The 13,945-nt window shown below is 42.2% G+C and overlaps 1 protein-coding gene across 1 annotated transcript in view; it reads left to right on the forward strand.

Moving 5' to 3' along the window:
- Positions 1–11,646, forward strand: part of LOC136577189 (interferon-induced very large GTPase 1-like) — a 32,852-nt gene extending 21,206 nt beyond the window's left edge. The window contains exon 2 of the mRNA XM_066576985.1: positions 6,642–11,646. Within this exon, the coding sequence (XP_066433082.1) occupies positions 6,642–11,344 (4,703 nt within the window). The 3' untranslated portion in view covers positions 11,345–11,646. The remainder of the gene's footprint in view (positions 1–6,641) is intronic.
- The last annotated feature ends 2,299 nt before the right edge of the window (positions 11,647–13,945 follow it).

A 13,945-nucleotide genomic window follows, 5' to 3' on the forward strand; every position in this document is an offset into this window, starting at 1 on the left:
CAGAGTTATTAACTGTGGCAGAGCAGGTATTTTTTTTCCCAATTAAGGAAAGCAAATGGCGAAGCCAGGAGTAAAACGTAGCTGGGTGCGTATGATTTTTACAGGTTGCACACGCAGCCGACACGTGTCCACCGGCGTTAGTACCGACAGAGGCAGGACAAATAGAATTATTTTCCGTTTTTTTGCACCAAAAGGCAGCACTGCGTATATTCTATGAACATGAGAAGTTTAATAACTGTGCTGTTTTCCTGCTAATGTGTCACAGAACGTGAGGGTAGCAGAGTTATTAACTGTGGCAGAGCAGGTATTTTTTTTCCCAATTAAGGAAAGCAAATGGCGAAGCCAGGAGTAAAACGTAGCTGGGTGCGTATGATTTTTACAGGTTGCACACGCAGCCGACACGTGTCCACCGGCGTTAGGACGGACAGAGGCAGGACAAATAGAATTATTTTCACTTGTTTTACAAGCAAAAGGCAGCACTGCGTATATTCAATGAATAATAACTGTGTTGTGGCCCTGCCTATACAATTCTTTCCCTGCAGTATCAATGGAGGGTGGAATGCTCTGCAGAGGCGATTTTGAGAAGCAAAAAAAATGCAGCACAGCTAACAGCAGCCTGGACAGTACTGCACACGGATAAATATGGCCCTAGAAAGGACCGTTGAGGTTCTTGAAGGCTACACTCACTCCTAACACTCTCCCTGCCTATGCAGCACTTCTGTCCCTAATGCCGGGTGCAACGCTCTGCAGAGCCGATTTTGAGAAAAAAAAAAATGGCACTGCTAACAGCAGCCAACACACAGCTATCAGTGGCCCTAATAAGGACCTTTGGGGGGTCTTGAAGCCTACACTAACTACCAATTCTTTCCCTACAGCAGCTCCGGTACAAACAGCACTGTCCCTCATCTAACTCACACGGCATCTGAGCCGAACCGCGGGAGGGGCCGACTTTTATGTTCGGGTGACACCTGATCTTCCCAGCCACTCACAGCAGGGGGGTGGTATAGGGCTTGAACGTCACAGGGGGAAGTTGCAATGCCTTCCCTGTCTTTCAATTGGCCAAAAAAAGCGCGCTAACGTCTCAGGGAAGGAAGTGAAAGTAACCAGAACACCGCATGGTGTTCGTTACGAATAACGAACATCCCGAACACCCTAATATTCGCACGAATATCAAGCTCGGAAGAACACGTTCGCTCATCTCTAGTAGACACCAATGGGTTGAACTCCAAATTCTGATTTATTTTAAGAATTCTCAGCAATATCAGCTTGTTTCAGCACAGCTCTTCAGCAAATAAACTTAGATGTCCTTTTGTTTCATATAGTTCAATATACAGTCCATCTCACCCACTCTCCAGGGCAGCTTCACACAGTTGTCTTCAGGACTCACTCTGCTTTCCCTCAGGATAGTTTCACTCCAATCTTCCTGAGGCACACACACAGTCTCTCCAGTGTCCAGGTCTCTCTCCAGACCTCTCGCTCCCAGTCCAGGTCTCCCCCTGGATCTGTCTTGGGCTCTCACAGAAATTTTAAACAATAGCTGATCTGTAATACCTAGATCACCTATGCCTCCCCCTCCCCCATTTGAACCAGGATACTCGATTGAGAGAAGAGTAGCTGGGTTCAAGGTAGTACAACATTGAAAAGAAATATTAGGGGGGGTATGAAAAGAGCACATTGTAGCTGGATCTGACAGGCCAGAGATAAGTGCTTGGGTTGCACTTGCGTGAGTATGCTCTGGATGTCATGAGGGGTGAGGACCACTAGGGGGTAGTCCAATACCAACTCAGAAGGTTTGTCAACCATTGCCTGAACTGCTGCCACCCCACAAACACATTAGGGAGCTCCTCGAGCCACTAGATCCAGCCTCATGCAGTAGTATCCAAGTGGCTGTGGTTGTCCTCCGTACTTTTGTGTCAATACTGTCATCACACGGCCAGAAAGTTCAGTACAGAAAAGAGTAAAGGGCAAAGTGTAGTTGGGCATACCCAAGGCTGGAGAGCTGAGAATGGAGCTTCAGGGGTGAGGGAGAAAGGAATGATTGAAAGACTGTCATAGAGTGGTTGCCTAAGAGAGGAAACAAAGTGCATCCATGGGCGGCAATATGAAACAAGGCCCAGAAAGGTGCGCAATTTGGCAACAGATGTAGGTACGGATATGGCCTGGACAACAGCCTTTCGTCCCTCTGTCAGATGTCTATTTTCTTGAACTAAGCAATGATCCAGGAGAACAACCTTTGTTTTGGCAGAACTGAAATTTTTCCTTTGAGGCTTTGTAACCGTTTTCTGCAAGAAAAAATTAACAGTGAAATTGTGACCTGTTGGCAGGCTTCCAAAAAATCAGCACACAGCACCTACATGCGGTAGGTGTCTAGCTGACCCTTCAGCGTCTTTTCTTGACTGGAAAAAGAGGGGTGTTTGCTGGAGAACGTATCTCGCGCAAAGCTCCCATTGAAACCAAGTCTCCCACTTGTTCCCCAATTGCATTTTCTTGTGGGAAAACTAAGGGGATACTGTTTGACCCAGGGGTGTCTACCCTGGTTACCGATTTACCATTACAGGGAGTACATTCAATTTCCCTATGTCTGTCTTGGAGGTGGCCCACCATTTGTCAGGCCCTGCGGAAAGCTGAGTTTCTGCAGCAGCTGTCAGGACAAACACATGAGCCGGATCCACCAAGAGAGCAGTTAGTTTACAAAAACTCTTCTGAACGGGCACCTGAGGTCTCAACCCGTACCGATCAAGCCAGTGAGAATTTTATGATAAGGCTTGTAAGATGTCAGTGCCAATAACAGAGACATGAATTACAACAAGGCAGAATAATCTACAAACATCTATCCACATTGGAAAAGTTATATACTTTAAGCAAATTCATTATTAATCTGATCCTGCTAGCAATGTCTCATCAAATTTGAGGAAAAAAAATAAAAAAAATTTCCTGACTGCCCAAGATTCTTACCCCCTCCTTGTGGACAAGAGAGGGATGACCCATTACGTACTTTTACATCATCTAGCTCCCCCTCCTTGATTGTGGCCGTTTGCATGTTTCTTCATGCTTTCATTTAAAGTTCGCAATCTTAAAATTCCAATCACAAACAAGTAAAGTCTTATGCAGAGGGAAGGGGAAGAAACTTTTATCCCCAGTCAATATCTGCATCACACATTTTACATTCATTACAGCCTGAACACTGGTCATTAACTCTCATTCATCCATGTGGTCAAGTCTGTCTCTCTCATATTGATATTAAGCCTCCGCAGCAAAGCTAACTAGAGACATTTCTCCTACAGAACATTCTCAGAGACATAGTACAATACTAACAGCATTTAGCAGTTATACACACGTCCAACCAATCGCAGAACTGGCATTTACACAAAGAACAGCAAAAATATACCTTAAAATTCCTATTTTTCCTATTTTTAAGACCGTATAATTCACTGAATTCATTACAGGTTTCTATTCAAATTATGCAATCAGATGCAAGATTTACAGTCAGTCTCACACACTGACCTTTCTGCTGGTTATCTTATCTATAAGGAGGGGCTGTGCCTTGCAGCACACATTCCTTCTCTGCAAAGTCAAGGATTTGCTTCAATCTCCCTAAACTCTGAAGGGAGGGGGGGGGGGGTCATGACAAGGGGGAACAGAGCTTTACACAGATCAAGCATTACCCCTTTATCTTATTGCTCCAACTGCTTCTCCAGCTTTGAGAGCAGTTAGGGGTATCAGGTCCTGCCATGTGGCATTGTAGGTGCTCTGTATTTAAACCATTTGTCTGTAGTATATCATCGGTCTGGCAATAGGGTCCGGCAATTGTTGGATCAGTGACATGAGCTCCTGGGGAGTCCAGGGTCTGTGCTCCGCCATGGACACCTGCATGACTCCCTCAGGTGCCGTCCCTCCGTTCCCTGAAGAGGAGGAAGCATTATGGAGATCAGAACTGTGCGCCCCTCCCTATGCTGCGGCTGCCGCTCGTTGTGCTATAGTTTGACTGCGTGTTACTACAGGGTAAATTCCTCGCATGACTCCTGAGCGAGGAGCACTACAAGTCATACAAGAATCCTGGTTATCTGAATTCTGTTGACCACACACCCCACAAGTCCAACCCTCAGGTCTGTTTGAGGCAGAGGGATTGGGGTAGGGAGGTGTTGTCCGGTGTGGATTGTCAGGGGGTGCATAATACATATGTCCCTTGAAATCCTTCTTCTGATAGTCCAGTCCTGCTGTGTCTATTCTTGTCTTGATCCATCTGTCTAACATACTTTTATCCAACCTTCATGACTATCTCTGAATCTTTCCCAAACTTGCTGGTCTAAGACTCCATTCTCCCAAAATTCTAAACACCTGCTTTTCTCAACAACTTACTACATTCTTTTCCCACAGCTTGTTTACCTTCCCTCTCCTCCACTATTTCTTTGGTTGTTTTCCATAGAGGCATACTCTTGCCATGTACATTTCCCATATTGTCTGTTGTTGCTGCGCTTATACTTCTGTCCTCCCTTATTTCTCCTGCCTCTATTTTTCCCTTCTTTTACAAAAGAAGATTTCCCCAGGAGCTACTATTGAAAGTTAGTCCTGTTCTGCCTAGGCTTCTCGCAACCCAAAGGTTGTACCTATTCAGAGGTCAGTAAGGGGCCTCCACGGCTTATAATTGCCTGTATCTCTGCGCTACCTTCCACAATACCCAGACTAGGAGTAGCACATATAAACAAATACCAACAGCCAAGCAAATACCTTCCCACTCAAGCAACATATAAGCCCATCTGGGTTCTTATGGACTTGAAGTCTTGCTTACAAGGAAGAATGCACACCTACCCTCAGATCTGGAGAAAGATCAACCAGGAAAACACAGATCAGGTTGGCAAGATAATGTCCTACCGTACAGCACTGTTTTTCAGTCTGTGGTTCCAGGTTGCTCCTTCCCACTCGTGTTCTGAGAGTCGGGGTACAATGATCGTCCTGCTGTCGCCTCAAGCCCCACCGTTGGGCAGCCAGTTTGTTAGGGATATTCCAGGGACCCCAAATGATATGTTGCCGAGTTCCAAATTATTATTGTATATCCGTCCGGAAGGAATCAATAAGATACAGTCAGTTTGCTGTATACCAAAGAATTCTATGTTTATTACTATAGACAAGTGTTTTTATCAAGAAGTGAACGGAGAAAAAAAAAGGAAAGGGGGTATACATGGCTTTATGCCAAAGCTTCACATAAGGTCTTGTGTGAAACAATTAACTCACGTAGACAAATTCATGTGAAACGAACAGACAGTACATATCTACAAAAACTTGTAACATTTTCTACTGTGGAATGCTGGTGATAACTGAGTAAGCTGTATTTCAGGAGAGATTCTGAAAGAACAAAGGAATGGCTATACATTCAGATAAATTCTCATCTAAGGTGAAAAACAGTTTGGGCTAAAGTTCATAGTTAGTGTTGTATGAGACAAGACAAAATGGAGATTTACAGAGCTTCAGTCTTAACAGTTTTAATAATTAATAACTTCAGAAGGGTCGATGATCCTGGGATTATTCCAATTGCTATATTGGAGTCAGGGTGGAATTTTTTTCCCTTAAATGGGGAAAATTTCCTTCTACCTCATTGAGTCATGGGGTCTTTTCTGCCTTCCTCTGTTTTAGCCTATTACCCAAATTGGTGGGTAATAGGCTGAACGGGATGGACACCTGTTTTTTTTCAGCTTTACATACTATATTACTATCCTTAAAGTGGTTGTCCCGCAAAAGCAAGTGAAGTTTAACACTTCTGTATGGCCATATAAATCCACTTTGTAATATACATCGTGCATTAAATATTGGCCATACAGAAGTTATATACTTACCCCCCCCGGTGTTGGCATCCCTGTCTCCATGGCGCTGAACCGAAGCCTTCTTCTGCCTCAATTAGACGCGCTTGCGCAGTTTGCCTCTTCTGTCCAGTTGAAGGGGCCGCTCCGGCGTGCTCGCGCCGCACAGGTCTTCTGCGCATGAGCAGAAGACCTGTGTGGCGCAAGCACGCCGGAGCGGCCCCTTCAACTGGACAGAAGAGGCAGACTGTGCAAGCGTGTCTAATCGAGGCAGAAGAAGGCTTCGGTCAGCGCCATGGAGACGGGGACACCAACTCCAGGGTGGTAAGTATATAACTTCTGTATGGCCAATAGTTAATGCACGATGTATATTACAAAGTGGATTTATATGGCCATACAGAAGTGTTTAACTTCACTTGCTTTTGCGGGACAACCCCTTTAAGGAGACATATATATTAGGGGTGTGGTGTCACTATTACTAAGTAAGAGCACTAAGTGGGGCATCAGTGCTGAGTAGGGGTATAGATACTGGGTTGGCGGTACGCTTACCCAGTATGAGGGCACTGTAACTCACTGGAGGGACTAGGGGGCAGCATTACAGAGTTGAGGAAACTAAGATGACACTAGGAGGACAATATTGCATTCAAAAAGGGGCCTATTTTTCTTTTTCGCACACAAAACCTGTCTATCCACAATTACAGGTTGTCAGAACTGCCTGCTTGGTTGATATGTATTGTGACTGTGGTTAAAAAAAGTTAAAAGCAGTTTAAAATATCATTTGCATACTTAATTACATTTATTCATACCCTGATGATTATTTGTAATTGTATTTTTTTGATTTTATAGGTAAAACCTTTGGGGACTTCTTGGTTGAACTGGGAATGGAGAATAATAGAAACTCTAAGCTGACTTTAAGGAACATTTTGAGCATTGGTCAAGAGAATCTAAATCATTTTAAGCCAAATACCCTAGCAGATCTTCCAAAACACTTTTTGATGAATATTATAGCCTTGGATAGAAATGCAAGAAAAACTGAACTTGAGGATGGTCTGTCAGACCCAGCATTGAGTGTAGATGATGATCAATTTGATTTCTTCAACACGAAAACAGAGAATCCTAGGTTAAAATCCATCCACCCTTTGGATGTTCTGTGTGCAGTCCTGAATTGCTCAGATAAATGTCTTCAACAAGTGATTATATCAAAAATGTCTCTGTGTCAGTTTCCGGTTCCTCTCTTGCTTCCTGCTGGTTCAGATTGTACCTTGATGCTTTGGGCAATGAGAGACATTGTGAAGAAATGGAGACCTCAGTCTCTAGCTGACAGTAAAGGTTTCATGGAAGACAATGTGGTAAATATTGAAATGCCGATCTTCTCTTTCATCAGGGTTGGGCCAAGTAAGTTATCTAAATCTAAACTACTAAACCAAGTTTTGATCCCAGCTCAAAAACATCATGACTTCTTCCTGCATCATAACATGGAAGGAGGCAACATTGAGAGGAAGATATCTGACGGACTAGTGGAAATGTCCTGGTACTTTCCATGTGGAAAATCTGATGTATTCTCAGAGCCTATTGCTGTGGCCAATTTACGCGGAGACCTGGAGTCCAACTGGGAACAGTTCGCATTTTTGACTAAAATTTCATCGGCCACCTTTATATTTATAAATAGTATGTGTGAAAGACAACTCCAATTATTATCATCCTGCAATCCTAATGAGACCAAGCTTTATTTCATTGTTGCTCCAGGCAAAGACAAGGCCGTTGACCCAGAGACAAGGAAATGCATGCAAAAGCTAATGACACTCCTACAGATTGAGAAAACAAATCTGGTACTAAAATCAGCCACCATGAATGATGCAGACTTTGTGAGCAAGGTAAAAAAAATCATAGATTGGCAATTAAAACATAATTCTAAACTAGTAGCACTAAATGATATTACTAAACACGTTTCTAATCTTAAGATCAACATAGATGAGGCTTCTCCTGAGTTGAAGAACACAAGAGACTATGCACTTAAGATCAGCTCAATGATTCAAAATGTGGAAATGTTTAAGAGTCAAAGTTTGACTTTACAAGGAGATCCGTGGATACAATTATCTAAACTGGAAAAGGAATTATGCAGATTGACAAAACAAGGCGAAGAAGATCAACAAATGTATCTGTCAAAGTTAAAAAAAACACGTAATTTACTTCATAAACAACAAAATGAGCATGTTCTCCCAGAAGCCATGGCGTTATTCATCAGTGCACTTACTCATTTATCTAAAGATGAAAAACAACATTTTCTTAAGTGGATGAAATTTGTTCTTGATTCCATTGCAAGAAAGAATTTATCCAAATTACAGACTGAATATAAAGAGAAGTGTAACAAACCTGATGCATCAGTCAACCCCCAAGAACTTAAGCAGCTTGATAAGAGCATTTCTGAGAGTTCACTAGGAATTGAACATTTACTCCGTGAGTTGGGACAGCTCTATGAGGCTGAATGCTCCATGATAAAACAAAGACTACTTCCTACAAACAGAATACGTTTTTCTGGATTGCCAAAAATTGCTGCTGACCTGCTTCTCGATGGGTTCCCATTGGAGCTTATTGATGGAGATGCCTCCAACATCCCCTTACAGTGGATAACTGATGTCCTGACTGAGCTGGATAAGAAGATGGGAGGACAATGTAGGATGAGAGTTATAACTGTGCTGGGAGTGCAGAGTACGGGGAAGTCCACCCTACTCAACACCATGTTTGGTCTACAGTTCCCGGTGGCCAGTGGACGATGCACACGAGGAGCCTTCATGACTCTTATTATTGTTGAAAAGAATTTCCAGAAAGAACTTGGCTGTGAATTCATTCTGGTGATCGACACTGAAGGGTTGAAAGCTCCTGAATTGTCTTCCCTTGATGACAGTTATGAACATGACAATGAATTGGCTACAGTAGTGGTTGGGTTGAGTGATATCACCATAGTGAATATGGCCATGGAAAATGCCACAGAAATGAAAGATATTTTGCAGATTGTGGTCCATGCATTTTTAAGGATGAAAGAAGTTGGCAAGAAACCCAACTGTCAATTTGTCCATCAGAACGTGAGTGATGTGTCTGCCCATGACAAGAATATGAGAGACAGGAAGAAACTTCTAGAACAACTAGATGAAATGACAAAAGTTGCCGCAAAAATGGAAAAGAAACGTGGCATTGACAAATTCAGTCATGTCATGGACTATGACCTGGACAAACACAACTGGTACATTCCTGGATTGTGGCAGGGGGTCCCACCAATGGCTCCTGTGAACTCAGGATACAGTGAACATGTTTCTGAGGTTAAAAAATATCTATTACAATTCCTACAAACACAGAAAGGTCAAAGCCGGGCTTTAACAATACCTGCTTTTTGTGAATGGGTAAGAAGTTTGTGGACTGCTGTCAAACATGAGAAATTTATCTTCAGTTTCAGAAACAGTCTGGTGGCTGAAGCTTATAGTAAGTTGTCGGAGCAGTTCTCCTCATGGGAATGGAACTTTACCAAAGAGGTCAATAAGTGGGTAGTAAGGAAGAAAACTAACATTAAGAATCAACCAACTCACAATTTTGAAGAAAACAGATGTGAGACAATCAAGAATCTTGATCAGCTTCTGCATGATGAAGAGAAGAAAATGTTAGACCTGATTGAGAAATATTTTGAAAGTGGATCAGAAGACACTCATTTGATAGAAAGGTATCATGAAGAGTTTAAAAATGGTGTTACGAGTCTAAGAAAAGCGCTCGGGAGAAATGCTATCGACAAGTATGAAAAAACACTTTCTATACAAAAAGCAAACCTAAAGATTCGAGGCATTAAGAAAAAATACCAGATGTTAATTGAAGAGAAAATTGATGGACTCTTGAAAACCTGCAGAGAGAAAAACAACGAGCTTAGTGATGCAGAAGTGGAAGAGGAATTTACTGCCATGTGGGAGAAGACAATATCAGATTTACAAATTGAGAAATTGGAGAGGCGAAATGTGAATAATGCAATTCTGCAGCAACTTAGACAAGACATGAGCAACAAAGGACCTGAAATAAATCAAACCTTATTGGCTGTGAAGAAGTTAGCAGAATATGGCATCGATTTTAGTAAAGAAAATAAAAAAAAAGGTCTGGATAGGATCTTAATTAAAGTTAATGCATTTTTTGGAAAAAGTAAGAAATCATGTGAATTGTTTGCTACCTCACTGATAGAGATGTGTGACAGATATGTCACCGAGAAGGAGAACACCAATGAGGACTATGACGACACTTACTGCCAGGAAATTCTGCAGATGATCAATAGGAAACTTGAAGATGAGCATTCTAAAAATCTTGACTTCACAGTACAGTCTGAGTTGAACCTCAAACTCTTCATTTTTGGGAAAGCATCCAGCAGGTTTCAGCAGATCCATGACAGGTTTATTGAGACGAATGATCGCAGAACCAGCATGGACAACCTGAAGCCTGATTATTGGGCTATATTTCTGGATGTTTTTAAAGCAAAAGATGAATCTCAAAGCCGAGGCAGGCAGTTCTGTGAGAAGTGTCTGACCCCAGCAATAACCGATTACGTTTACGATCACCTGGGAAGAGTGATGGTTGATGACATCTTAAATGGCTCAGATAACCAGATATTCAAAATTAGAAGCTTTTTCCAATATAATCTTCTGAAAAACTTACTGGATGAAATGTCTTTCAAGAAATATGTTGAATATATTAATCGGTATGAAATGTTTTCAAAGCGCTGGATCTTAAATAAGCTATCAGAGATCTATGGGAATCCGGCAACTCTCCAACCATTACAGGCAGATCTCATCAGATCTATTAGCAAAGACGTGAGAGACATTCTTAGAGAAGACACAATTCTCAACAGTGAAAACATCCCTCAGTTCTTAGAAAATGTTCAGAAGAAGTTAAATGAAAAGTTAGTTATTTCCCAAACAGCAATAAAAATAATTGCTTTCAATAATGAAGTAGACGTTCGTCAGTTCTCATCTCATATTCAGAGTCTTCTTGCTTCAGTAGAACAGCAGGTCCTGTCAGAGCTGAAGTCTATGAGTTTTGAATCCCTACTTTCCAAGTTGACCTTGAAGCCTCAGGATGAGTTGTTCAGGCAGGTGATTGGATGTGGACATCAGTGTCCATTCTGTAAAGTCCCCTGTGAGGCCGGGGGTGGTGACCATAAGGAGCACTTTGCATCTGTCCACAGATCTGATGGTCTGGGACGATACAGATATTCATACAGTCACATTTTAACCAAAGACATTTGTACCGCTAATGTTGTGGGTACAGCTACTTTTCGAAATCAGAAGACAGATTGGAAACCCCACCCGTTCAAAGAGTACCGCACTTACTATCCAGACTGGGCCATCCAACCCGACCCCAGCATTGAGTCCTCAGATTACTGGAAATACATTTTTGCCCAATTTAATGGGAAATTTGCTGAGGAATACGAAGCCAAACCAGCTGAACTGCCTGATGACTGGCAGGAAATAAAAAAAGACGTTGCCCTCAGCAGCTTAAAGAAAACATTCAATGTGACCTAATGTCGGCAGCAGTAACAGAGGAGCTGTACAAAATGTCCAGAGCTACAAATCTATACATACAAGTAGCTTCTCTCATGTATGCTTCATTCAAAAGTGTTTGCTGTCAGGACTCTTAGAATGAGTCTATGAGTCCTGCTAACACTGCCCACATGTATACTCGTAGAAGAGCTACCAATCAGCAATATGTGGGTAGAGTCAGCAGGACTCACAGGCTCATTCTACTAGTCCCCGCAGCAGTTAGGGCACGCATACACATAGCAGAAATGCTGTATAATTACGTAGCGAAAAATTCTGCATCTAAATTTAGCAACTATGGCGCTCCCACCCAGCAGCCCCTAGTGAGCTCCAAGCCGCAGGTCAGGTGATGCCATTTCCAAATCACCTGACCAATGGCTCAACACTCACTTGAGGCAGCCGGGTGACGGGGCGCGATATATGCCAGGTAACGTGGAGCGCTGTAGCTGCAAACACTAGCTGCAGATATGCATTTTTTTTGTGCAGAAATGCTGCAGGATTTGCTACAAAATTCTGTGTTGCAGAATTTCCACAGTATTTACGCTGTGTGTGAACTTACCCTTAAACAGTTTTTTACATGAATCAAGAGATCAGTGGCTAAGTATCCCCAAGTCCAGCAACGGTCACTTGTTTCCCATTTACTGATATGGATCAAAATGCCACATATAGCAGTCCCTATGTAGTAATCAAAGACTGGTTGACTTTAAAAGTCTGGATCATTCACGTTCCATAGGTTTAAATGTAAGTACGTTGTGATCAAGATGCAAGAAGATCCTACATCCCAGCCGTTATCAGTGCTCTGCACTCCAGGTTGGAGCCACCAATCCTGTCCTGGACTCAAAGAGTACGTGAACTTTTCTCCTGGACTGTTTATGTAGTTTCTTGGATTACCAAGAGAACTGAGCTTGTTTGGCAGTAATGTGTGACCCATAAATGAGAGGTCCTGAGGTTGTTATTGCTAAGTATGTTTTGTCTTCTTAATATTGATCAAAAGGAAAAGCTTAGAAATTCTCCAGTAAAACCAATTAAGTTCCATCTATCGATGTCCAACCAACAGAAAAGCCGGGACTTGATTGCTGATTTTTCCAGTTCTTGGTCTTATGCTCGTCATGTTTCTCTGTGGATTCTACTACTTGCAGTAGGATTTTAGTAAAAGCCACAGATATAAAGGTGGTGGGAACAATGACAATTCCAGCCACTATTGAACCTGATGGCAGAGAAATTAGGTAGTCTTTAATAATACTGAGGACTTTAAGATGCCATGAACTCAGGTCATGGTGATCTTTCCTCTAGTTTCATGTCTCAGTGAAGCTCACTCCAGTACTGTTACACAGGAGCGAGTATCTCTCAGAGCGTGGCCAGCATGGAGGCGAAGTAGTCTGGGGAGCGCTCCCCCTCCCCCCCCCCCCCGCCTCCATTCACTGTAAGCAGGCAGTTGTTCAGAACTAAATGACTGCTGTTTACACTAGATGGCTGGTCATTTAGGTTTCTGCATAGATTTACATGGTACGACTATCATTCAAATTCCCGCGAGAGTGCAGGAATTTATTCAACTCTGAATGATAATCGTCCCGTAAATGGGCCATAAAGCTGGGAGATCTCATTGGAATTTGGAGGATTATGCCTTTTGCTTATCATCTCCTAAGCATACAGGAAACAGCAGGAGTAGGGACATGTTCGAGTTGAAATGCTAACAATGTATAACATTTAGTAATGATATAATAAGCCAAGTTTATTATTTCTCCAGAACTATACATGAGAACATTACATTTATGCCAAAGTCTCATCAAATCCTTCATTTATCTCTTTGTTTGTGATGTATCTGATATGTAAATGATTTTTGGTATATAATACATGGAAAGAGGATGACGCAGCTCAGACTCTTATTGAAAACAGAAAAGTGTTGCCGGTTTTCTTTAATTAAAGGTGCTGCAGAAGCCATCTTGATCTACCTGGTTTCACATTTCTTTAACACAGACAACTACAGTATATATTTTTGTAGAATTGTTTTTCCTCCAGTGTTTTCTGGAATATGTCCATAGAAGACGAGGCGGGTGGAAATATACAATACCCAACACCTCAGCAAACATTAGTAATGTACAGTTGTATGTCCCTGTGCTTAGACTGGCCCACAAGGTTTGGATGGCTGCTAAAGAAATATTGTCCTTCACTGATTTTATAGCAGACATGCCCTTATGGTATAATCAATGTCCTCCCCATCTCCCTTCTCTTGAGGATCCGTCTTTCTGGTTATCACAGGGCATTACTACCTTAACGGACCTCTACCAAGATGGTGTTATGTGCTCTTTTCATCTGTGATCTTGAGAGCAGCTACCTGATCCTAAAAACTGGATTTTATAGGTTTCTCCAACTACGTCTATCTGGGCCCCCTAAGGTATCTTCTGAAGTTGGGTAATTGATCTTATCTTTTCTAATCTAGGGATTCCTCTCCCTTTCCAGCCTTTAGTTTGTCTGTTTCGAATATTGGATAATGAGCAACGGTAACATTACCATCACATCTTTATTAGCGAAAACACATTTTTTTGCTAGAAAATCTATTGCTATGTGATTGACCCTCAACCTCCA

This window comes from Eleutherodactylus coqui, chromosome 8 (genome assembly GCF_035609145.1).
Source record: "Eleutherodactylus coqui strain aEleCoq1 chromosome 8, aEleCoq1.hap1, whole genome shotgun sequence".
Taxonomy (NCBI): Eukaryota; Metazoa; Chordata; class Amphibia; order Anura; family Eleutherodactylidae; genus Eleutherodactylus; species Eleutherodactylus coqui.